General features: G+C 44.3%; 2 protein-coding genes across 2 annotated transcripts in view; both read right to left on the bottom strand.

Moving 5' to 3' along the window:
• Positions 1 to 362: 362 nt before the first annotated feature.
• On the bottom strand, positions 363 to 18134 carry LOC308235660 (uncharacterized protein). Its single transcript, XM_080644695.1, has 3 exons — positions 17822 to 18134; positions 16819 to 16945; positions 363 to 5203 (listed from the first exon to the last, which is right to left on the bottom strand). The coding sequence occupies exons 1-3, from the start codon at positions 18005 to 18007 to the stop codon at positions 3387 to 3389; spliced, it is 2130 nt and encodes a 709-aa protein (XP_080500821.1). The 5' UTR covers positions 18008 to 18134; the 3' UTR covers positions 363 to 3386.
• Positions 18135 to 19539: 1405 nt separating this feature from the next.
• Positions 19540 to 25879, bottom strand: part of LOC308235141 (zinc finger protein 773-like) — a 33033-nt gene continuing 26693 nt past the window's right edge. Inside the window, exon 3 of the mRNA XM_080643835.1 lies at positions 19540 to 20427. Within this exon, the coding sequence (XP_080499961.1) occupies positions 20264 to 20427 (164 nt within the window). The 3' untranslated portion in view covers positions 19540 to 20263. The remainder of the gene's footprint in view (positions 20428 to 25879) is intronic.

The following is a 25879-nucleotide window of genomic DNA, read 5'->3' as shown; positions in this document are numbered from 1 at the left end:
TAAAACACATTATACCAATACAAAAATTTATTACCTAAATCAAAAAGGAACAAAATGAGTGAAATTCTAACATCCATATTTGTTATTCCATTGTCCCTTTGTTCAAGAAAATTACCAAAACTCATAAAACATTAGGCAGAACATATGATCAGGGGTTTTACCAAAGATGCAGACACAGCAACTATACATCTGAGAAAAGGCTCACCATAAATTTCTAGAGAAAGCACAAACAGTGAGGGATCATGACGAACTTACAAAATAAAATGTTTAAATAAAGAATGATTGACCAAACAAAATATTCTGTAGGAAGTAAAGAATTTGTATCCTCACACACTAATAGAAAAATGCAAAAAAGTACAATCAGTTAAGGTTTATTTATTTAGTTTTTTAAAACAATCTTTATTACTTATTAGCACATCATTGAGGTTGGCAATTGGTTGAGACACTCCCTTCTTGGTGACACATGCTCCTAGACACTGATGTTTTTTGTTTTTAAACTTATTTGCTTATTTATTTCAGAGAGGAAGAGAGAGGGAGAGTTAATCATTGATTGCATCTCCTGCACACCCACTACTGGGGATTCAGCGCCCAACCAGACATATGCCCTTGGCCAGAAACAAATATGGAACCTTTTATTTCACAGACTGACGCTCAATCCACCGATCTAAACCGGCCAAGGAAAGGTTTATTTTTTATTTTTAATAGTTTATTGCCCTAACTGGTTATGCTCAGTGGATAGAACGTCAGCCTGTGGACTGAAAGGTTCCAGGTTGGATTCCGGTAAAGGGCATGTACCTTTGTTGTGGGCACATCCCCAATAGGAGTTATGCAGGAGGCAGCTGATCGATGTTTCTCTCTCATCCATGTTTCTAACTGTCAATCTCTCACTCTTCCTCTCTGTAAAAAGTCGATGATATATATATTTTTAAAAAGAATAGTTTATTCATTTATAGAGAGAAGTGAGAGGGAAACATTAATGGAAGAGTGCCATATTGGCCAGCGACTTCCTGCACACCCACTTCTGTGAATCTAGACTGCAACTCAGCACATATCCCCACCAGCAATCAAATCCACAATCCTGTGCTGCACGAGATGATGGCCCAGCACTGAGCCACACTGGCCGTGGTGGTATATTCCATTTAGATCACAATTTGCTAATCTCGATAAATTTAAACATTCATCTACCAAAAAACTCAGATTTTGCATTGAATTTTTGACAAAGGTAAATAACATATACATACAAGGAATGATACAGAAATGTTTGTATCAGCTATGTTAGAAATAACCAAATATTTATTCAAATGGACAAACTGATGGTGACATATCAATGATAAAAATATCTATCAGAAAAAAAGATGAGTTACTAGTGTAACTTTAACAAATCTCCAAGTATTTATGAAACATAAAGTAGAAAAATACTTACAAAAATAAAGTTCACTATGAAAATGGAAATGTAAATACATGGAAACTAGTAAAGCTGTGAAGAACAGGGAGAGGTTAAAAGAGGTCATGAACCAATTACGCCGAGATAGATATGGTCAGCATTATGACTGTAATGATGATTTCAGTTTCATGTACATGTCAAGATTTATGAAACACTATACTTAACACATGTAATTTACTCATTACAGCTGTTAACAATGGTCCAAGATAAAACATATGTATGTTCACCTATTCTGGAAGAACAGGTTTGGAAACTCTATATTCAATCCCCATACTTACGCCCTCTGGGTGAGAGTCTCATCTCAGTGACAGAAAATATAACAAACAATGAAGAACTTTCACCCAAACCCACAAAAGCCACATCTCTGGACTAAATACCGCCTTTGTCTCCATCTTTGTTTTGCTGCCACCGCACCACTGGCTCTGATGGTAACTTTTGAGAAGCTAGAGGAACCACAAAACATCCTGATTATAATCAATGACAATGACTGCTCCACAGCAGATAAACATCCCTGGAGTCACTCAGATCTGTGTACACACAGCTCCTGTAGTCTTTGATTCAAAATAAATCCTACATGAGGACCAGTCTGTAGTGAAAGGGTATACCCTCACTGTTATGGTTCTCAAACCAGTGACCATCACCCGTGAAAATGTAGGCCTTGGGGCACATGGCCCTCTGCAAGACCTGGGCAAGAGATTCCCTTCACATGTATTGGTATCCTTTGCAAACAAGAAAAAAATTCATACTCCCAGACATACTTGAGGTTGTCACAGTTACGCCCTCTTGGGAGTGATCTCTATGTGTCTCAAAGCATCCATATTCACATGAGAACTCGAGTGTCCACAGTGTTTCCTAGGAAAATATGGGCAGCAATGTAAATTTGCCAAAAACTGATGAGCTAATTTCTGCACCATACTGCACCCCCAAGGGCAAAAAGTTTGAGACCCCATAAAAGTTTTTCACCTCATCATGCTTGGAAAGCCTAGATCTCCTTATAAAATAACCTATAGAGTAAACAGAACACCCAAAATTAAAGAAGTCTTAGGAAAAAGACTTCATTTTACAAACCAAAGAGACATGACACTGGCAGTTCTCCCACTAAAGACTAAGACACTCAATAAATTCATCACTGGCTTGTAGGGCAAGCTTGTCCCTGAAAAAGGCAGTCCCTCAGCAACATTATGTTTCCTGGCACCAACAGTAATGAGTCCTATGTGACTACACATGACAGGGAAACAAGGAAGAACTAAGGGCTCCGGTCTTCCTAATTTTCTTCAAAAAATTAGAAATCAGAGTTAGCTTTCCTGGTCCCATGAGGATGATGATTGATGCCATCTGTAGGGACCTTATAGGTGGTTCAGGTGAAATACCTTCAGCAACAGAAATATGCAGTGACATAGATCTGGCAGGACATCTCTGTATGTTAGAAAGTGCAACATAATTACATAGTGTGCCAACAAAAAACACACAAACACAACAGCAAAAACACTTATGGGAACTTTACATAATATAGGTGATTGAATGTATGAGATACAATTCAGAAAAATGAGGAGTCACAAATTTTCTTGTATTATTGTTAAGTCTGAACTAACAAACTGCCTTTCCTTCATATCAAAGAAATTTTTCATATTTGGACTCTTATGCGGAGAGCAAATTTAGAAATTTGGCTGAGTGATACCTCCCATTAATTGCACTCATAATAGCTTTCTCCAGTGTGAACTCCCTTATGATATTGAAAAGCACTGCTACTTTTAAAAGATTTTCCACATTCACTGCAATTATAAGGCTTTTCTCAGGCATGAAATCTCTGATGATAACGTAGGCCATTGCTCTGGGTAAAAGATTTTCCACATTCAATGCATTTATAAGGCTTTTCTCCCGTATGAACTCTCTGATGAAAATGAAGGCCATTGCTCTGGTTACACGTTTTCCCACACTCACTTCATTTATAAGGCTTTTCTCCTGTATGAACTCTCTGATGTTGATGAAGCATGGTCTTAGACGTAAACGATTTTCCACATTCACTGCATTGATAAGGCTTTTCTCCTGTGTGAAGTGTCTGATGATAACGAAAAGCAGCGCTCCAGGTAAAAGATTTCCCACATTCAATGCATTTATAAGGCTTTTCTCCAGTGTGAATTCTCTGATGACAATGAAGGTGACTACTAGTGGTAAAAGATTTCCCACACTCACTGCATTGATAAGGCTTTTCTCCCGTATGAACTCTCTGATGATATTGGAGAGCATTGTTCCCTGTAAAAGATTTTCCACATTCACTGCATTTATAAGGCTTTTCTCCAGTGTGAACTCTCTGATGATATTGAAGACCTTTGCTCTGTTTAAAAGATTTTCCACATTGACTGCATTTGAAAGGCTTTTCTCCCTTATGCACTCTCTGATGTTGATGAAGGATGGTCTTAGACGTAAAAGATTTTCCACATTCACTGCATTGATAAGGCTGTTCTCCTGTGTGAACTCTTTGATGATATCGTAGACTTTTGTTACATTTAAAAGATTTCCCACATTTACTGCATTTATGAGGCTTTTCTCCTGTATGACGTGTCTGATGATAATGAAGAGCAGTGCTCTGGGTAAAAGATTTCCCACATTCACTGCATTTATAAGGCTTTTCTCCAGTGTGAATTCTCTGATGACGATGAAGGTGACTACTAATGGTAAAATATTTCCCACACTCACTGCATTGGTAAGGCTTTTTTCCCATATGAACTCTCTGATGATATTGGAGACTACTTTTCCATGTAAAAGATTTTTCACATTCACTGCATTTATAAGGCTTTTCTCCAGTGTGAACTCTCTGATGATATTGGAGAGTATTTTTACCTGTAAAAGATTTTCCACATTCACTGCATTTATAAGGCTTTTCTCCATTGTAAACTCTCTGATGATATCGGAGACTGCTGCTACCTGAAAAAGATTTCCCACATTCACTGAATTTATAAGGCTTTTCTCCTGTATGAAGTCTCTGATGACAATGAAGATCACCGATCCTGGTAAAATATTTCCCACATTCACTGCAGTGATAAGGCCTTTCTCTAGTGTGCACTCTCTGATGACGACAAAGTTCAGTGCTACTGGTGTAAGCTTTCCCATACTCACTGCATTTGTAAGGCTTTTCTCCAGCGTGACCTTGCTGTTGATAATGAAAGCTAGATAATTTGGTAAAATATTTTTCACATTCAGAGGATACAAAACACTGACTTCCAAAATGGACACCATTCTCATGAATAAATGTGTGGGTGCAATTAATGTCTTTCTTACATTCTTTTCTACTGTAATAATTGTTTCTCCTTTGAAAAGTCATCCCACATGTCGAAATTGCAGTTGGACTGTCCCTGGTCTGAGTAGCCTTTAGCTGGAGATGTCCTGACCCGGTAAGGAAACCCTGCCCAACCTCCCCACATGTGGAACGATTCTGAGACACATTGACATTGCAGCTGTTTGCACGTGAGCTCCTATCCACACCTTTAATGAAAGTCTTCTCTCTCACATGCTGCTGGTGAAATTTTGCACTGAAAGAAAATCGTTTTGCACATGCCCCACATCTCAACAGTATCTGTCCATGTTGTGTTCCCTGCCCCTCCATCACGTGGAAAATGTTTCCCAAGACCAGCTCACAACTCGCACAGGGGTGGCTCTTCTGGGAAGACAAGGCTATCTTGGGATTCCTTGCCTGTGACACTCTTACAGAAAACTTCTGTTCAGTCGGGGCCTCCACATTCTCTGCTCCACAGCAGCAACCTGAACAAAAATAAATGTAGGTGAAGTGCATGTTGACCAGATAAAAACAGAATATGTTCACTACAAATATTTATCTTTCATGACTGGACATAATTCTATACAATGATTTTCAAGACCAGTAAGTCAGACTCTCAGAAAATGGCTGTTATATATACCATGGCCCAAAAGGTCACTGGATGATGAAAATCTCACCAAGGGAGGACAGAAGCATAGGCTGGGACAAAAACAACAGAGGCAGGGTCTACTCGTTATTACTCCACAAAGGGCTTCCTTTAGGACCTTTCATGCTGGCGATGTGAGTCTGTGAAGAAAAATTCCAATGGGTTCATACCCATAAACCAGTGGTTCTCAACCTTTCTAATGCCGCGACCCATAAATACAGTTCCTCAAGTTGTGGTTACCCCCAACCATAAAATTATTTTCGTTGCTACTTCATAACTGTAATTTTGCGACTTTTAATTAATCCTAATGTAAATATCTGTGTTTTCCGATGATCTTAGGTGACTCTGCTAGCAGTTCTCAACCTGTGGGTCACGATGCACAGGTTGAGAACCACTGCTGTAGAGGCTAAGACCATCGGAAAACACAGATATTTATATTACGATTCATTAACCGTAGCAAAATTACAGTTATGAAGTAGCAATGAAAATAATTTTATGGTTGGGGGTCACGAGAACATGATGAACTGTATAAAAGGGTCGCTGCATTAGAAAGGGTGAGAACCACTGCCATCAACTAACAATCATATTAGAGCACTTTATGGTCAGCGTCAATATAACACGTGTGCACTCTAAGGCTCTGCAGGCATGGAACAACATTGGAGTGCAGTAAAGCGAGATGTGTGAAAGAGGTAGAGGTGCAAAGTTTGAAGAGGTTAAGGTTAGAGAAACCAAGATGGCGGCATAGGTAAGCACCTAAACTGCTGCCCTGAACAACAATTTCAAAACTACAACTAAAAGACAGAACGGACATCATCCAGAACTGCAGGAAAGCTGGCTGAGTGGAAATTCTACAACTAGAAGGAAAGAGAAAAGCTCACGGAGAAATCAGAGGAGCTACAAAGGGCTGAGGTACGGAGACACGCACACAGAGAGGAAGGGTGACTGAGTGCCTGGCTGTCTTTCTCTGGTGGGAGGGGGAAGGAAGCCTCTGACTGGACTGAACCCCAGTTCCGACTGCACTAAACCCCAGTACCGGGCGAAACCCCGTGGACCCAGGCTCATGCAGTCTGGACTGTCAGGTAGAGCGAAAGGCACACGGAGACGAGAGGGAGCCGCGACGGATCGGGGTCTGGAGGCACGCGCGAGTGTGCGCAGAGAAGACTGACTGCGGAGGTTGCCGCAGGCTTTCCCTAATACAAGGGAGTCGGAAGCTCCTGACTGCACTAAACCCCAGTTCCAGACGAGACCCTGGGAACCCATGCTCTTATGGGGGGAATCTGGACTGTCAGGCGGAAACTCAGGGGAGCCGCGGAAGGCAGAGGTCTGGGGGTGCGCGCGCAAGGGCAGGGCTGATAGGAAGCCAAGACTGTCTGCTCAGCCTTGAGACTCCGCCCCATCCAAGCTGAGCACAGAGGCTTTTGCAATTTTGCAAGTCTGGTCCCATAAGGCTGTCTCTAGCACAGAAGGTCTCCCGGCATAGACACTGCTGATCCTCACAGCCAACTGGCCTGGAGGTCAATTCCTCCCAGTGATACCAACAACAATCAAGACTTAACTACAACAAGGCTGTACACACAGTCCACAAAGGGGTGCACCAAGAGTGTCCACCTCAGGTAACTGGGGAGGCTGAGCCACTGAGCCATATAGGAAATCTAGCACACAAAGCTACCCTACCAACTCAGGGAAGCAACGAAAATGCGGAGACAAAGAAACAGATCACAAACAAAAGAAATGGAGGAAAACAAATGACTGGATATAGAATTCAAAACCACGGTTATGAGGTTTTTCAAGAATTTCCTAGAAAAGGCCGATAAATTTACCGAGACCCTTGAGGATATGAAAAAGGACCAACTAGAAATTAAACATACACTGACTGAAATAAAAAATATTATACAGAGATCCAAAAGCAGACTATAGGAACACAAGAATCAAGTCAAAGATTTGAAATACAAAGAAGCAAAAAACACTGAACCGGAAGAGTAAAAAGAAAAAAGAATCCAAAAATATGAAGATAGTGTAAGGAACCTCTGGGACAACTTCAAGCATACCAACATCAGAATTATGGGGGTGCCAGAAGAAGAGAGAGAGCAAGATACTGAAAACCTATTTGAAGAAATAATGACCGAAAAGTTCCCCCACCTAGTGAAAGAAATAGACTTACAAGTCCAGGAAGCGCAGAGAACCCCAAACAAAAGAAATCCAAAGAGGACCACACTAAGACACATCATAATTAAAATGCCAAGAGCAAAAGACAAAGGAGAATATTAAACGTAGCAAGAGAAAAACAGTTAGTTACCTACAAGGGAGCACCCATATGACTGTCAGCTGATTTCTCAACAGAAACTATGCAGGCCAGACGGGAGTGGCAAGAAATATTCAAAGTGATGAACAGCAAGAACCTACAACCAAGATTACTCTACCCAGCAAAGCTATCATTCAGAATTGAAGGTCAGATCAATAGCTTCACAGATAAGAAAAAGCTAAAAGAGTTCACCACCACCAAACCAGTATTATATGAAATGCTGAAAGGTATTAAGAAGAGGAAGAAGAAGAAAAAGGTAAAGATATTATGAACAACAAATACATATCTATCAACAAGTGAATCTAAAAATCAAGTGAATAAAAAATATGAGGAACAGAATAAACTGGTGAATATAATAGAATCAGGGGCATAGAAAGGGAGTGGTCTGACAATTCTCAGGGGAAAAGGGGTCGGGGGGAGGGTGCCGGAAGAGACTGGACAAAATTCGTACACCTATGGATGAGGACAGTGGGGGGGGTGTAAGAGCAGAGGGTGGGGTGGGAAAGGGGTAGAGGGGAGCTATAGGGGGGAAAAAAGAGAACAACTGTAATAATCTGAACAATAAAGATTTATTAAATTTTTAAAAAAGAAGAAAATGGGTTTCTAGTTATGAATGTATCAAAGCCCAGGCATGAAAACCACCCTCAGAGTCCTTCACCAAGGCAAGACTGCCTCTGGGTCTACTCTGTCATTGGTAAAGTCATGTTTCTCCTGTGATGCACAAAGGATTCTGCCTCTTAAATCCCATTTGAGCCACTGCATGGGATAAATGATGCCAATCTTAAAAAGATGGATGGTCAGCACTGTTGTAGAACAACAAAAACAAATGATATCACAGACAAAAGACCTATGAGAGTAACATCATAAGATGGCAGAATCAGAGATATGAGAATCTTTCCCCATCCAAGAGTCAGTAGACAGTTATCAATGAGAAACACATCCCATAGGAAAAGGAAAATAAGAGTACCACGAAGACAAAAAGTAATACAGAATACCAAATAAGAAAAACTACATAGAAAGGGTGACAGAAAACTGGGTGAGCAAAGGCATTTGAAGATACCTAAGGTCAAAAACAAGGGTAAATAATTAAATGAATAAATAAATAAAGCAAAGGTCAGCCCTAGGTGGTTTACTCAGTGGATAGAGGGTCAGCCTGCGGATTGAAAGGTCCTAGGTTCCAATGCACTCAAGGGCACATGCCCAATTTGTTGTGGGTTCCGTGTCAGTAGGGAGCAAGCTGGAGGCAGCTCATCAGTGATACTCTCTCATCTTTAATGTCCCTCTGTCTCTCTCCCCCTCCGTTCCTCTCATCCTATCTAATAAGAGTAATATGCAAATTGACCATAACTTAGCAACACCCACAAGACACGCCCACCAGCCAATCAGGATTTTATGCAAATTAACCAAACCAAGATGGCTGCAGCCACAGAGAGAGCAGGAGGCTTGGGTTTCCCTGGCAATGGAGGAAAGAAAGCTTTCCGCCTGCCCTGGCCAGCCCAGACCTCCACTCAAAGCCACAGGGTTTCAATTAGAGAAGATAAATAAATCCCAATAAAAATGGCGGCAGCCATGGAGCTGGAGAGTGCAGGAGGCTTGAGTTGCCCCCAGCAATGGTGGAAGCCAAGCTTCTGCAGCCCTGGCCTGCCTAGGCCTCCGCTCGAGGCTACAAAGTTTCAATTATATAAGATAAATAAATCCCAGATACCAGGGCCTCCGCTAGGGTCGCTGGGGAGTGTGGCCAGTCTGCAAACCACCACAGGCCCCTTGCCCAGGCCGCCCCACGCCCCAAGGGAACCCCACCCTGATCCGGGACACCCTTCAGGGCACACCCGCTGGCCCCCACCCGTACTCTTTTATTAGATATCTATCCTATCTAATAAAAGACTAATATGCAAATTAACCATCACTCCGTGACAAAATGGCAGTGCCCATAGCCATGAGATGGCGGCGCCCAGTCCTCTAAGCTCCACCGGAGTCCCCCAGTCCCAGGGAGGGCTGCCGCTCAGAGCAAGCAGCCTGGCAGAATGCTGCCCAGAGGCCCTCCGGACTGTTTATAACAAACAAAAACAAATTCACTTCCCAAGGAGCAATCCCCTCCCAGCCCCAGTCTGGGATCTCGCCCTAGGAGGGGTGTGCAGCCCAGGGAGCGATCCCCTCCCAGCCCCAGTCTGGGATCTCGCCCTAGGAGGGGTGTGCAGCCCAGGGAGCAATCCCCTCCCAGCCCCAGTCTGGGATCTCGCCCTAGGAGGGGTGTGCAGCCCAGGGAGCAATCCCCTCCCAGCCCCAGTCTGGGATCTCGCCCTAGGAGGGGTGTGCAGCCCAGGGAGCAATCCCCTCCCAGCCCCAGTCTGGGATCTCGCCCTAGGAGGGGTGTGCAGCCCAGGGAGCGATCCCCTCCCAGCCCCAGTCTGGGATCTCGCCCTAGGAGGGGTGTGCAGCCCAGGGAGCAATCCCCTCCCAGCCCCAGTCTGGGATCTCGCCCTAGGAGGGGTGTGCAGCCCAGGGAGCAATCCCCTCCCAGCCCCAGTCTGGGATCTCGCCCTGGGAGGGGCGTGCAGCCCCAGGGAGCGATCCCCTCCCAGCCCCAGTCTGGGATCTCACCCTAGGAGGGGTGTGCAGCCCAGGGAGCGATCCCCTCCCAGCCCCAGTCTGGGATCTCGCCCTGGGAGGGGTGTGCAGCCCAGGGAGCGATCCCCTCCCAGCCCCAGTCTGGGATCTCGCCCTAGGAGGGGTGTGCAGCCCCAGGGAGCGATCCCCTCCCAGCTGCAGCCTGGGGTCTGAGACTGGGAGGGGCACGCACCCCCACAGAGTGATCCCCTCCCAGCACCAGCCTGGGGTCTCAACCACTGAGTCACACCGGCCAGGCAGATATGGAGGAATCTTAAATGTTGCTCTTTTTAAAAATATATTTTATTGATTTTTTTTTTACAGAGAGGAAGGGAAAGGGATAAGAGAGCTAGAAACATCTGAGAGAGAAACATCAATCAGCTGCCTCCTGACACTCCCCACTGGGTATGTGCCCCCAACCAAGGCACATAGCCTTGACCGGAATCGAACCTGGGACCCTTGAGTCTGCAGGCCATCGCTCCATACACTGAGCCAAACCAGTTAGGGCTGTCCAATATGTTAAAAAAAACACACCCTATCTAATAAAGAGGGAATATGCAGAGGAGGGCATTTGGGAGTGACTGGGCTGTCAGGGGAGTGCAGTTGGGGATGATCGGGCCGGCAGGGGAGCAGTTAGGCGTCAATCAGGCTGGCAGGAAAGTGGTTAGGGCAGGGGTGGGCAAACTTTTTGACTCGAGGGCCACAATGGGTTCTTAAACTGGACCGGAGGGCCGGAACAAAAGCATGGATGGAGTGTTTGTGTGAACTAATATAAATTCAAAGTAAAGGAGCGGAGGGGAGAGCAAGAGAACCCTCCGCTCTTTCGGCTCCGCGGGCCGGATAGAACAGCCGAACGGGCCGGATCCAGCCCGCGGGCCGTAGTTTGCCCACGGCTGGGTTAGGGGGTAATCAGGCTGGCAGGCAGAAGCGGTTAGGGGCAATCAGGCAGGCAGGCGAGCAGTTCGGAGCCAGCAGTCCCGGATTGTGAAAGGGATGTCCGACTGCCTCTTTAGGCAGTTGGGAGCCAGCAGTCCTGGATTGTGAAAGGGATGTCCGACTGCCTAAAGAGGCAGTTGGACATCACCCGAGGGGTCCCAGATTGGAGAGGGTGCAGGCTGGGTTGAGGGACATCCCCCACCATGCAGAAATTTTGTGCACCGGGCCTCTAGTAAATCAATAAAAATGTATTTAAAAAAAGGGTCAGCCCTAGCTGGTTTGACTTAGTGGATAGAGCATTGGTTTGTGGACTGAAGGGCCCCAGGTTCGATTGCGGTCAAGGGCACATGACCGGGTTGTGGGCTCTGTCCCCGCTGGTGGGGCATGCAGGAGGCAGCCAATCAATGATTCTCTCTCATCATTGATGTTTCCATCTCTCTCTCCCTCTCCGAAATCAATAAAAATATATTTTAAAAAAATAAAATAGCCGAAACCAGTTTGGCTCAGTGGATAGAGCGTCAGCCTGTGGACTGAAGGGTTCCGGGTTCGATTCCGGTCAAGGGCATGTACCTTGGTTGCGGGCACATCCCCAGTAGGGGGTGTGCAGGAGGCAGCTGATCGATGTTTCTCTCTCATCGATGTTTCTAGCTCTCTATCCCTCTCCCTTCCTCTCTGTAAAATATCAATAAAATATATCAAAAAAATAAATAAATAAATAAAATAAAAATAAAGGGTCAGTGTTACCACTATCTGCCACTGTGCTTCCGTTCTCATTGATACTAGTGGCCTATTCTCCAAGAAACTGGAAATTTTTGTTTTTAAAAACCACACAATGCCCTGGCCAGTGTGTCTCAGTTGGTTGGAGCATCGTCCTATGTATCGAAGGGTGGACGGTTCAGATTCCCAGTTAGGGCACATATCAGAATGTGAGTTCCACATTCGTTTTGCGTGTGTGCAGGAGGCAACCGATTGATGCTTCCCCCCAAACTTTCTCTCTCTCCCTCTCTCTCCATTTCTCTAACTCTCTATGTAAAAGGAATAATAAATACATAAGAATTATAGGGGAGCCAAAAACAGAAGTGATCTCAAAAAACTCTAGAGGCAAAGTAAATAACAAAACAACCTACCAAAGCTTATATATAACGTTAAGCTTATATAAATCGAATTCTAAGGGGAAATTTTATAGAGATAAATGCCTACATTGTCACAAAAGATCTCAAAGACCCTAGCGTGGCACCTCAGGAAATAGGAAACACAACAGGAAAGTAAACCCAAAGGTTTCTAAGGAAAAAAACCATAACTGTCAGAACAAACATGAATAAAATAGAGACAAGACAAAAGAAAGGAATACCTAAAAGGTATATTTAAAAAAAATGATATAAAAATGTGGAAGCCGCCTTGACCGGTTTGGCTCAGTGGAAAGAGTGTTGGCAGGTGGACTGAAGGGTCCCAGGTTCGATTCCGGTCAAGGGCATGTACCTTGGTTGCGGGCACATCCCCAGTGGGAGGTGTGCAGGAGGCAGCTGATCGATGTTTCTCTCTCATCGATGATTCTAACTCTCAATCCCTCTCCCTTCCTCTCTGTAAAAAAAAATCAATAAAATATATTAAAAAAAAAATCTGCAAGCCATTAGCTACACTAAAGCAAAAACAAACAAACTAAAAACAACTAAAAACCAAGCCTCAAATAAGTTAAAATAGAAATGAAAGATAAGACATGACACCTGTCACTAGGAACCACAATGCATCATGAGATGTTAATGTAACCAGATGACAGGGCCCTCCATAGAGAAATTTGTTAAGATCCCACTATGAGCTCCTGAAATTAATAAACAAATTCAAAATCCTGTCCGGGTATCTCAGTTGGTGACTGTGTGGTCTCAAATCGTGTCCGGGTATCTCAGTTGGTGAGTGTGTGGTCCCGATGCAACAAGGATGTGGGTTTGATCCCCCATCAGGGCACATGTAGGGGACAGCCAGTAAATGCTCAGATGGGTAGAAAAGCACACCAATGCTTCAATCTTTTTCTTTCTCTGTCTCCCTTCCTGTCTCTAAAATCAGTAAATGCTGCCTGGTACGTCTCACTGATTGAACATTGACTCATGAACTAGGAGGTCACAATTGGATTCCTTGTTAGGACACCTGCACTGGTTGCGAGCTCAATCACCAGTGGGGTCGTGCAGGAGGCAGCTGATCAATGACTCTCTCTCATCATTGATGTTCCTGACTTTCTCTCATCATTGATGTTTGTTGTTTTTTTTTTTTTTTTTTTTAAATATATTTTATTGATACTTTACAGAGAGGAAGGGAGAGCGATAGAGAGCTAGAAACATCGATGAGAGAGAAACATCGATCAGCTGCCTCCTGCACACCTCCCACCAGGGATGTGCCCGCAACCAATGTACATGCCCTTGACCGGAATCGAACCCGGGACCCTTGAGTCCGCAGGCCGACGCTCTATCCACTGAGCCAAACCGGTTTCGGCGATGTTTGTTTTTTTTAAAATATATTTTATTGATTTTTTACACAGAGGAAGGGAGAGGGATAGAGAGTTAGAAACACCGATGAGAGAGAAACATCGATCAGCTGCCTCCTGCACACCTCCCACTGGGCATGTGCCCGCAACCAAGGTACATGCCCTTGACCGGAATCGAACCCGGGACCCTTCAGTCCTCAGGCCGACGCTCTATCCACTGAGCCAAACCGGTTACGGCCATCATTGATGTTTTTATCTCTCTCTCCTCTTCCTCTCGGAAATAAAAAATACATATATTTAAATAAATAAATAAATAAATAATTTAAAGAAGAAATAAAGAGCCCTAGCCAGTGTGGCTCACTGGTGAGAGTGCTGGCTTGTGCACTGGAGAACCAGGGTTTGATTCCCAATCAAGGGCAGGTACCTGAATTGCAGGTCCGATCCCCGCTCTCATGTGGTAGGCAACCAATCGATGTTTCTGTTTCTCTTTCTCTCTTTCTCTCTCTCTCTCTCTGTCTCCCACTCTCTCTCTAAAAAAGAAAATCAATGGAAAACATATCCTCACTATTCGGGTGAAGATAAAAGAAGAATAAAGAATTCAATTCAGAAAAGTTACAGGATGCAAAATAAATATTAGTTCCATTTCTACACACTAACTATAAATTCTTCGACAGAAAAATGAAGAAGGTAATCGAATTTACAATAGCATTAAAACAATTAAAATCTGCAGGAATAAATTCAACCAAAATGTGAAACATCTCTACAGTGAGTATTATAAGACAGTGATGAAAGGAATGGAAGAAAAGACAAATCATTTGAAAGACAACCTGTGTTCATAGATCTGAAAATGAAATATGGTAGAGAAAGCTAATAGTACACAAGGCAAACTACAGATTATATGCAATCCCAGTAACTCCAATGGTATTTTACAAAGAAATGTGTAGAGAATCTTGCAATGGAATCAAAAGACCTCCATTAACAAAAGCAATCTTGAGTGGCAGCAAAGCTGGTGGCATCACACTTCCTGACTTCAATTTATTACAAAGAGAAAGCAAGCAAACAGTGTGTTCCTGGAGAAACACAGACACAGAGATCAACGGAACAGAAGAGAAAACACGGAAATAAACCCAGGCACATATTTTAAGTAATCTCTGACAAAGCTGCAAGACACAGAAGAGAGGAAAGATAGTTTCTTCAATGAATGGTGCTGCTGAAAATCAAGATTTACATGTAAAACAGCAAAACTGGAAACCACTGATAAAATTTAACTCAACCTGCAGGACAGAATCAAAAGTCAGCGCTAAAACTTAAAACGCCTCAGGACAACCTAGAGAAAATGTTTTGGAGATTTGTTTCCACACAAAATAGAAAAAATAAACAGTCCACAGTGCAACAAATAAAGAAAAATCAGGTTTTCACAGCACAACAGCAATAAACAAAATGAAATGAAAGGCAATCTACAGGATGGGAAAAAATACTCCCAAACCATATGAAGAAAGCGCTGCAAGGGATTGTGGATTCGGTTATGATCAGCACAATAAAGCGAATATTGCGATATAGACAGAGATTCAGATAAACCATTGGAGTTCCTGGAAATAATAAAGGTATGTTAATACTATACTTCAGGCTAATAACAATGCAATGGCTCTGTCTCAAAAGCAAACTTAATATAACTTCATTACAAATACATTATTCTAAGCACTAGTAACAAGCATCTGAGCTTGCTAGAAACATGGTGGCACTAGACCTGCTGAAGGCAGGGTTGCCAAAAACATGGACTTTGTAGAAAAGCGGGTGTGGGGGAGTAATATCTGCAAAGCACAATTAAGCACATGCAAAAATATGTGTTCCTGTATGTCGTAAGCAATTAATATATAAAATATACAAGGTATTCAAAAGACTCAAATAAAAATCCTATCTAATAAAACAGTAACAGGCAAATTGACCATCACTCCAACACACAAGATGGCCGCCCCAATGTGGTCAAAGATGGCTACCCTCATGTGGACACAATATGGCCGCCACAAGATGGCCAGCAGGGGAGGGCAGTTGGAAGGGACCAGGCCTGCAAGGGAAGGCAGTTAGGGGTGACTTGGCCAGTAGAGGAGGGCAGTTTGGGGGGGGCCAGGGCTGCAGGGGAGGGCAGTTAGGGGTGACCAGGTCTGCAAGGGAGGGCAGCTGGGGGCAACCAGCCCTGCAGGGGAGGGATGTTGGGGGGGACCAGGCCTGCAGGGGAGGGAAGTTGGGGGTACCAGGCCTGCAAGGGAGTGCAGTTGGGGGCGACCAGGCCACCAGGGAAGGGCAGTTAGGGGTGACAAGCCCTGCAGGGGAGGGCAGTTTTGGGTGACCAGGCCTGCAGGGGGGAAAGTTGGGGGCGACCAGGCCGGCAGAGGAGGACAGTTAGAAGTGACCAGGCCGGCAGGGGAAGGCAGCTAGGGGCAACCATGCTGGCAGGGAAGGGCAGTTAGGGGTAACCAAGCCTGGAGGGGAGGGCAGTTAGGGGCAATCGGGAGCAGTTAGGCGTTGATCAGGTTGACAGGAGAGTGGTTAGGGGATGATCAGGCTGGCAGGCAGAAGCGGTTAAGGGCAATCAGGCAGGAAGGCAGGCGAGGGGTTGGAAGCCCGCAGTCCTGGATTGTGAGAAGGATCTCTGACTGCCCGTTTAGGCAGTCGACATCCCTCGAGGGGTCCCAGATGGGAGAGGGTGCAGGCTGGGGTGAGGGACACACATGCACACCCCCTCCCCATGCACAAATTTCGTGCACCGGGCCTCTAGTACAGTTAACAAACAGGATAAGGATGTAGAGACAATTTTTCAAAAAATATTTACACATGACCAATGGAAATACAGAAAATGCTTTCCTCACTTATCAAGGTGGAATCCCTTAGGCTTCCTGCAACACTACCAACCACAAGTCCCCTGTGAATGTAGTACAGTAGGGAGAATTGGGACTTCAGGAAATGAAGGGAGGAGCGGAAACAGACCAACCCTCCCCAGGACAGCAACTACCCAGGAAACTGGAAAATCAAGCAGAACCACAGTCTACACGGGAGGACACAGCACACCCTGGGAGATGGGGCCTGGGAAATCGCAAAGCCAAGTCCAGGTCACTGGTGACAGTGAGGGTCTTACCCAGCGAGGATACAAGTTCAAAGTTCTCCAGCATCACATTCAGGTACAGCTGTCTCTGACCCTCATCAAGGAGGCTCCATTCCTCCCTGGAGAAGTACAGGGCAATGTCCTCAAAGGTCACGCCAACCTGTCAGAATGGAGACAACTGACACCAGAGCTGTCTCCCTGAGAACCCCCACTCCTACTCCTTACACACCTTCCCCCCATCAACCTCCTCCAGGGCACTTGGTTAGTGTGGACACCAGGGCCTAATGCCAGTGCAGGCTGCTCTCTCATCACAGTCCCATTACTCACTGGGATTGCCCTCAGCAGGGCAGCTGGGTTGGGTAGGAAGGATTGGGAGAGGGGATGGGAGAGAGCAATGCCATTTAAGGTCTGGGCGATGCCTGCAGGGCCCCAGCCTTCCTGCCAAGCAATTCCACTGCAGTCTCCTAGATCATGCCGCCAAGACAAAGCCAAGCCTGGGTTTATGCTTCGCCTTTAAGTCCCCACACCAGGTCCCGGGGACCATCAGCTCACACTTCCTCCAGATGTGCACACCACTGGGTAATCTTTAACCTCTTCCCATCTTCAGACCCAGGTTCACTCCCTCAGCTCTGCCCCCTTCCTGCTCCAATGCCACTGGATCTCGCTGGACTCCCCCATGAACTTGGCACATGGCATGTAGAGAGCTTGTCTTCCAGCCGGGTCCAGGACCACCCCAGGCCTCTGATGGACCCCACAGCCGGGAAAGCCCCAATGAGTCTGTGACGTCCTCCCTGCAGTCTCTGATCTGTCCGCCAATCCTCACAGCCCACACCCTCAGGGGAACCTCAGATGGAAGTCACCCCTGTCCTCTCTGCCCTGCACTGGCTGTGTCCTCAGAAGCCACAACACTCCTCTCTCCCCTCCTCCTTCCTCACGGTCCTCCATGCGGACTGAGCTGCAGGACGTGACAGGCGCCCTCCCCCAGCTGTGGTGTCTGTGAAAGGAGGCGGTGAGGGCCTGGGGGACTGGAACTCACCTCAGCCCGCCTCCTCAGCGCGGGCGCCGCCATTGCACTCTGTGGGCTGAGCGGGTCGGGAGCGGCTGCAGTAGAAGCCGCTGCAGGAATGGCGGTCGCTGTCCCGGCCCTGGCGTGGGTCCCAGTGGGGACTCCGAGCTTCAGTCCCACGTGTGAGCTGGGAGCACCACAGGAGGCTCCCGCCATTGGCTGTGTGGCGGGAAAAGTACTCACCAGCCTTCTGCACAGCACGTTGCGACCAGATAATCCTGACGGCCTGAGACAAAAACCTGAGAACACAAATCTCACCAGGAGGACTATTGTCCCTCCCCACGGAAGTGACAAAACGGAAATGGCATTTCTAAGTCCCCATTGGCTGAGCCTGGTGGCATTCCATGCATGGCCTTGTGGGAAATGTAGTTTCTCCGCTCCAAGGCAGGATCCCATATTTCACAGTTGACTGCAGGACTGGATTTAGGGTCAAACAGCCCAAGAACACACCAATATACAAAGTGCCCTCTAGCGCCTTCAGGGGAGGTGATGTGTGGAACAAGTTTGTTTCTGAGGCACCTGCGTGGCTGAATTTTCATATCTTTCTTCAGGACCTGCTCTTTCTGACTGGCAGGCATTGTTTCTTCATTCAGGATTTTTGGCACGTGGTGTCTTTAGGCCAACTGTAGCTTGCAGCGGTTGCTCAAGTCTCTTACTCATTCGAACCTGCCTCCATTGAATCCATTATACAAGGTTAATGTCACAAAACAGACTCTCATACTGAAGAGCATCTGCTTCTGATGCCATCCGAAGTGTCAGCTCTGCCTGGGCTGCAGTGTGGATAACATGGCCAAGACACATGTGAAAATGCTCAAAATCACTGATCATCAGAGAGATTCAAATTTAAGCAACAATTAGGTACCACCTCCCAACTGTCAGAATGGCTGCTGTCAACAAATGACCAGTGCTGGCACAGATGTGGAAAAAAGGGATCCCTACTACACTACTGTTGGGAATGCAAACTGGTGCAGCCATTATGGGAAACAGTATGGAGTTTTCCAAAAAAATTAATATGGATGTGTCATTTGACCCAGTGACTCCACTTCTAAGAATATATCCTAAGAAACCTGAAACAATCAGATAGAAGATATGCACCCACCCCTACGTTCATAGAGGATCAATTTACAATAGCAAAGATCTGGAATCATCCAAGGTGCCCATTGGTAGATGAGTAGATAAAAAAGCTGTGGTACATTTATACCATGGAATACTATGCAGCAGTAAAAAAGAAGAATCTCTTACCCTTTCAGGCAGCATGGAGGGACCTGGAGAGCATCATGCTAAGTGAAATAAGTCAGTCAGAGAAAGTCAGTATCACTTCATCTCACTCCCATATGGAATCTAACAAAATAAACTGGTAAGTGGAGTGGATCTAGAGACATGGAAGCATGGGACAGAGTGAGGAATCTCAGAGGGCAGTCGGGGATGGTAAAAAAAGGAAAACATCCCTGGGTGAGGATTAAACTCACACACACACAATGTCAACTGAGCCTTCCGAGTTTTCCTTCTGTTCTCTGAAAGCAACGGGAAAGCACTAGCTTCCTGGGTTCTGATTCTGCTCTAAATTTGTGTTTATAAATCTGTCTTCAGTCAGTTGAGTCCCTGGACATGCTGATACCCCTCCATAAACTTTCTCCTGCTTAAACAGTCAATTGCCTTTGGTGTTGTAAGAAATGTCCAAACCTGTGGAGAATTTTCTAAGTTTATTTGTCCGAAGCCGGCAACATTGCCAGGAAGCAAAATGACAGCAGTTTGAGTAATGCTCAGGGGAATGGCAGTTTTGCACTTTTTATACATTAGACTCAAAAAAGAAGACATCAGGGGCTTACATGACATTCACTGGTGATTAAGTTAGGGGCTGGCGGTGAAGAGGGAAATCTCTGAGACTGGAAAAAGTGAAAGAAAACAGGACACAAACTTATTCTTAAATGTTATCAATAGTTAACACTTAGCCCTAACCGGTTTGGCTCAGTGGATAGAGCGTCGGCCTGCGGACTGAAGGGTCCCAGGTTCGATTCCGGTCTAGGGCATGTACCTGGGTTGCGGGCACATCCCCAGTAGTGGGCGTGCAGGAGGCAGCTGATCGATGTCTCTCTCTCATCGATGTTTCTAACTTTCTATCCCTCTCTCTTCCTCTCTGTAAAAAATCAATAAAAATATATTAAAAAAATAGTTAACAGTTAATATTTAACACAATAACAATAATAATTGGGGCTCTGTGGTCTTATATGTTGGGAGATTGTACACATAGGAATCTGTAAAAAAAACAAAATTTCCCTGAAATACCAAAGTTATGTTATCCTAGATGCAAAAATACAATAGATAGGCTCAATAAGATAAAGATAGACCTTTGCAAAAAAAATAAATAAAAATCAAAACAACACAAGAAGAAAACACAAGGCTAGGATATAACTACCCTATGATGAGCTTTAACTTAAGAAGTTTTAATTTCAAGCCATCCTGTATGATTACTTTTGGCCTCTGAGTTTGTAAGACTGGCCATGCCATGCCCGGCTCCCTCAGCTTGACAGGTATAGTCTGTGCCATAATTTTTGTCCATCCTGGGGAGTAAGAACCTGTGGGGGAGGAGGAAATGCAATGAGTGTTTTCTTTCCTCTGGGACCTATTGCTGACGTCCTTGTGAACACAATTCCCACAGTATTGCTGCTGTGTTTTTATTTGGTCTCCTAGCAGTAGCCACTCTTCAGGTCAATAAAACCTTAGGTTCTAAATGTGATCAGATATTTTAAGGACAAGAGAAAGGTCTTCTGTTTCCTTGCTGTAACCTTTCACAATTTTTGAGAAGCACCTGCTAATTAAACCCCTAGATTGTTGGCTCCTCCAATTCAAACACCTGCTCTGTTCAAACTGCAGAACAAGATAAGCTACTCTCAAGCTTACATTCTTTTTTTTAATTTATTTTTATTTATTTATTTTTAAATATATTTTATTGATATTTTACAGAGAGGAAGGGAGAGGGATAGAGAGTTAGAAACATCGATGAGAGAGAAACATCGATCAGCCGCCTCCTGCACACCTCACACTGGGGATGTGCCCGCAACCAAGGTACATGCCCCTGACCGGAACCGAACCTGGGACCCTTCAGTCCGCAGGCTGACGCTCTATCCACTGAGCCAAACCGGTTTTGGCATCAAGCTTACATTCTTGTATACCACTCCTCCCTGCTGCTGTCACACCTCAGGGATAATTTACACTAAGGAGTCTCTAGTTAGTAGGAAGTTTCTTTCCCGTCACCCCTTCAAACAAGCCTCTTTGGAACTCTTCATAACTTTACTCTAAGCATATTTTACAGTCTTTGGAAAAATAATAAGAAATCGCTATAGGATATTTGCCAGACTCACTCCTAGAAAGCAAACTCCTAACTTAAAAAGTCAGCCCCTCATATATACTTCCCTTCGTCTCAGTCCAAGGCCCCTCCATTCTTTGTCCCTTAGCAACAGGCACTGCTGGAAAGCAGAAGCCACCCTTTCTTCCCTGCCCTGTAGTGACTAGCAACACTTGGCCCTTTCCTCTCTTGGAAAGTAAAATAAACTTCCTCTCTGCATCTCTTCTTTTAGGTCTGAATTCTTCCACAGCCCGCAACACGGCAAAAACCCTCACAGGATTCCTTTACTCTTTGGACTTAAATGGGTGAAAATGAGGGAAATGACATTGTAGAAGCAAAATAATATTTCCTTCTTCTTTTCTATGTTCTTTGGCTAGCCTACTAATAGAGAAAATATAGATTAACAAGGGAAAACAACCAAACACTTATTAACATGTATACCTCCATATACATGGAAATGACTGAGAAAAATGGAGTAACTGGCCCAAATGGCAAACAACTTCATCTCAGAAACCACCTTCACCTACATAAGAAAATGTGTGTGGACAGTCAGGGTAGATTGTCAGGTAAAGCACAGTAAGCATGTGCTGTGCACTGCGGGGAGGGCCTGTATTCATAAGGATTCTGTTCCAACCGGAACTCCAGAGTGCAGACACAGGAGAGTGGGAGGGAGGATGTGAATCCAGAAAATGATCCGGGCTGCAGGGAAAGCAGGGTGAGAGCCTTTGTCTCATTCAGCCAGTAGGGATATAGAGGACAGAGTCACATGGGCAGTGGGTCCTATGCATGAATAAGAGGTGAGCACCCGTCCAATGAGACCAGGATCTAGTAGGGCTCCAGCATCACTTTCAAATATTAGGTCCCAGAATTCATGTCCAATTGTATCCACTCCTGCAGGGAGAATGTCAGTGCCACATAGCATCACCATTTGAAGGTTCAAACTGCTGCATTGGCTTTGGGACTCTAAAACACCCTGCCCACCCACATGCCCTCTGGCCTTCCTGAGAGAACTGTTCCAACCCCAGAACCCCCATGACAGGAGACAAGGAAAATGCACAAGACTGCAAAGCAAGGGCTCAGTGCAAGATCAGATGACTGGTGTTCTGAAAGCAATGGAGAATGGTAGTAGTGCAGGTTAAAATTAAAAATGTCCATTGCATGGGGCATACCATTTAAAATGTAGTAAATCGCCCAGTGGTATGGGTCAGTGTTTGAGCATCGACCCATGCACAAAGAAGTCCTTGGTTAGATTCCCAGTCAGAGCACATGCCTGGATTGCAGGCTCCATCCCCAGTAGGGTGTGGAGGAAGCAGCTAATCAATGATTCCCTCTCATCATTGATGTTTCTTTTCCTTTTTCTTTTTTTTTTTTTCTTTTTTTTTTTTTAATATATTTTATTGATTTTTTACAGAGAGGAAAGGAGAGGGATAGAGAGTTAGAAACATCGATGAGAGAGAAACATCGATCAGCTGCCTCCTGTACACCTCCTACCGGGGATGTGCCCGCAACCAAGTTACATGCCCTTGACCGGAATCGAACCCGGGACCCTTCAGTCCGCAGGCCGACGCTCTATCCACTGAGCCAAACCGGTTTCGGCTCCTTTTTCTTTTTTAAGACAAGGGACTGTTTTCTTTAATTTTTTATTGATTTCACAGAGGAAGGGAGAGGGACAGAGAGACAGAATGTCAATCATGACAGAGAATCACTGATAAGCTGCCTCTTACAAGCCTCACCTGGGGATTTAACAGGGACCCACACACGTGCCAAGAGGCAATGGAACTGAGACCTCCTGGATCATAGGTCCACTGAGCCCCCTTCCACGGCTGTCATCATTAATGTTTCTCTTCCTCCTCACCTCCATTGCCCTATGAAATCAATAAAAATATTTTTAAATCATTTAAATATTTTTATTTATTTATTAAAATAAATTAAAATATTTTAAAATATATTTTTATTGATTTCAGAGAGGAAGGGAGAGGTAGAGAGAGACAGAAACATCAATGATGAGGGAGAATGATTGATTGGCTGCCTCCTGCAGGCCCCACACTGGGGATTGAGCCCACAAGCTTGGCATGTGCCCTTGACTCGAAGCTCACATGGGACCTTTCAGTCCGAAGGCTGACGTTCTATTCACTGAGCCAAACCAGCTAGGGAAATTAAAATATTTTTTAAAAGTAAAAAATATTAAAACATATTATTCAAATACAACCAACGTTTATTTCCTAAAGTAAAAAAGGCACAAAATGAGTGAAATTCCAACATCCATCTTTGTTGTCCCACTGTCCTATTGTTACAGAAAATTACCAGCACTCATAGCACATTAGGCAGAACATATGATGTTTTAACAAAGAAACAGACTCAGCAAATACAATTCTGAGAAAAGGCTCACCATTAATTGCTAGAAAGAATACAATCAAACAGTGAGGTAGCATGACATAGTTATAAAAAAAAAAAAAAAGTTTAAATAAATTATGATTGACCGAACAAATTGTTCTCTAGGACGTGGAGAATGTGAATCCCTAACACACTGCTGGAAAAATGTAAAAAAGTACAATCAGTTAACGTTTATTTTTTTATTTTTAAAGAATAGTGTATTGATTTTTAGAGAGAGAAGGGAGAGGGAGAGAAACATTGCTGGAAGAGTGCCATATACTCCAGCCGCCTCCTGCACACCCACTTCTGAGGATCTAGCCCACAAGCCAGGCACATATCCCCACCAGCAATCAAATCCCCAACCCTGTGCTACACGAGATGATGCCCAAGCACTGAGCCACACCAGCTGTGGTGGTATATTCCATTTAGATCACAATTTGCTAATCTCGGTAAATTTAAACATTCATCTACTCAAAAACCCAGACTATGCACTGCATTTTTGACAAAGGTAAATAACACTTATATAAATACAAGGAATTATACAGTAATGTTTGTACCAGCTTTGTTAGAAATAACCAAGTATTTATTAATATGGACATATTGATGGTGACATATCAATGATAAGAATATGTATCAGAGCTCTAACTTGTTTGGCTCAGTGGATACAGAGACGGTCTGCGGACTGAAGAGTCCCAGGTTCAATTCTGGTCAAAGGCATGTACCTTGGTTGTGGGCACATACCCAGTAGGGGTGTGCAGGAGACAGCTGATTGATGTTTCTAACTCTCTACCCCTCTCCCTTCCTCTCTGTAAAATCAATAAAATATATATTTTTTAAAAAGAATATCTTTCAGAAAAAAAGATGAGCTATTAATGTAATTTTAATAACTCTCCAAGTATTTAAGAAACATAAAGAGGAAAAATACTTAGAAAAATCAAGTTCTCTATGAAAATGGAATGTAAATCCATGGAAACTAGGAAAGCTGTGAAGAACAGGGAGAGGTTAAAAGAGGTCATGAAGCAATTACACAGACAGATATGGTCAGCATTATGACTGTAATGATGGTTTCAGTTTCATGCACGTCAAGATTTATGAAACACATGTAATTTATACTTAACACATGTAATTCACTCATTACAGCTGTTAACACTGGTTCAGGATAAAACAAATGTGTGTTCACCCATTCTGGAAGAACAGGTTTGGCAACTCTATATTCAATCCCCATACTTATATCCCTCTGGGTGAGAGTCTCATCTCAGTGACAGAAAATGTAACAAACAATGAAGAACTTTCACCCAAACCCACAAAAGCTACATCCCTGGACTAAAGACAGCCTTTGTTTCCATCTTTGTTTTGATGCCAGCACACCAATGGCTTTGATGAGAACATCTGAGAAGCTACAGGAGCCACAAAACATCCTGATTAAAATCAATGACTGCTCCACAGTAGATAAACCTCCCTGCAGTCCCTCAGGTCTTGTGTACACACAGCTCCTGTAGTCTTTTCCTCAAAATAATTCCTGGATGCCAGTTAGATGAGGACCATTCCATCTAATGGGCTGCAGTCTGCTCCAACAATTCCGGTGGTATTAATCCAGCATCTAGAAGGGTTCAGGAATCTGGAGAAGGCACTGTGTGTAAATTATTAAAGATTCCAGAGACAAAACGTAATTTTGGAAGGCATTTGGGGGCCAGAAGATCTTGGCCAAAGAAACCAAGTTCTCTCTTGTCTCAGGACCCTTTGCTTTTTATTAACACAAACTGTCCTAAGGCCAGGGTTTGGTATACAGAATCCTTTGTCATATTAGAGAAACTGCCTTTGGCTGTTCAGGTGTTTGGCCAGTAGAAGGCAATAACATGTAGACTGAAATGCCCTGAGCTGTCTGACAGCAAACAATCATTCTATGCATCCTTTACAGGTTTGGGGAAATGCCCTCAGCCATTTCCAGATGATTCAGCCTGGCTGACATGCTGGAATTTTCTTCTGACACAACAACAATTAGGTCCGTGTTTCTGCAGAGAAAGGGTTACCCCTCACTGCTCTGGTCCTCAAACCAGTGACCATCACCTGTGAAATTGTAGGCATTAGAGCTCATGGCCCTCTGCAAGACCTGGGCAAGAGATTCCCTTCACATGTTTTGGCATGCCTTGCAAACAAGATGAAAAAAAAGGATGATCTTAGAGGTAAAAGATTTTCCACATTCACTGCATTGATAAAGCTTTTGTCCAGTGTGAACTCTCCGATGATATCAGACACTTTTGCTACTTTTAAAAGATTTCCCACATTCACTGCATTTATAAGGCTTTTCT

This window comes from Plecotus auritus, assembly GCF_963455305.1.
Source record: "Plecotus auritus genome assembly, chromosome: 10".
In the NCBI taxonomy this organism is placed as follows: Eukaryota; Metazoa; Chordata; class Mammalia; order Chiroptera; family Vespertilionidae; genus Plecotus; species Plecotus auritus.
This window is presented reverse-complemented; position numbering and strand designations above follow the sequence as displayed.

Coding starts and splice junctions, on each gene's coding strand:
- LOC308235660 (XM_080644695.1), bottom strand. CDS start 18,007: ATGGCGGGAGCCTCCTGTGGTGCTCCCAGCTCACACGTGGGACTGAAG. Junction 16,946..17,821: donor CGCTGAGGAGGCGGGCTGAG/GTGAGTTCCAGT, acceptor CCATTCTGACAG/GTTGGCGTGACCTTTGAGGA. Junction 5,204..16,818: donor TGAACTTGTATCCTCGCTGG/GTAAGACCCTCA, acceptor ATTTTTGTTCAG/GTTGCTGCTGTGGAGCAGAG.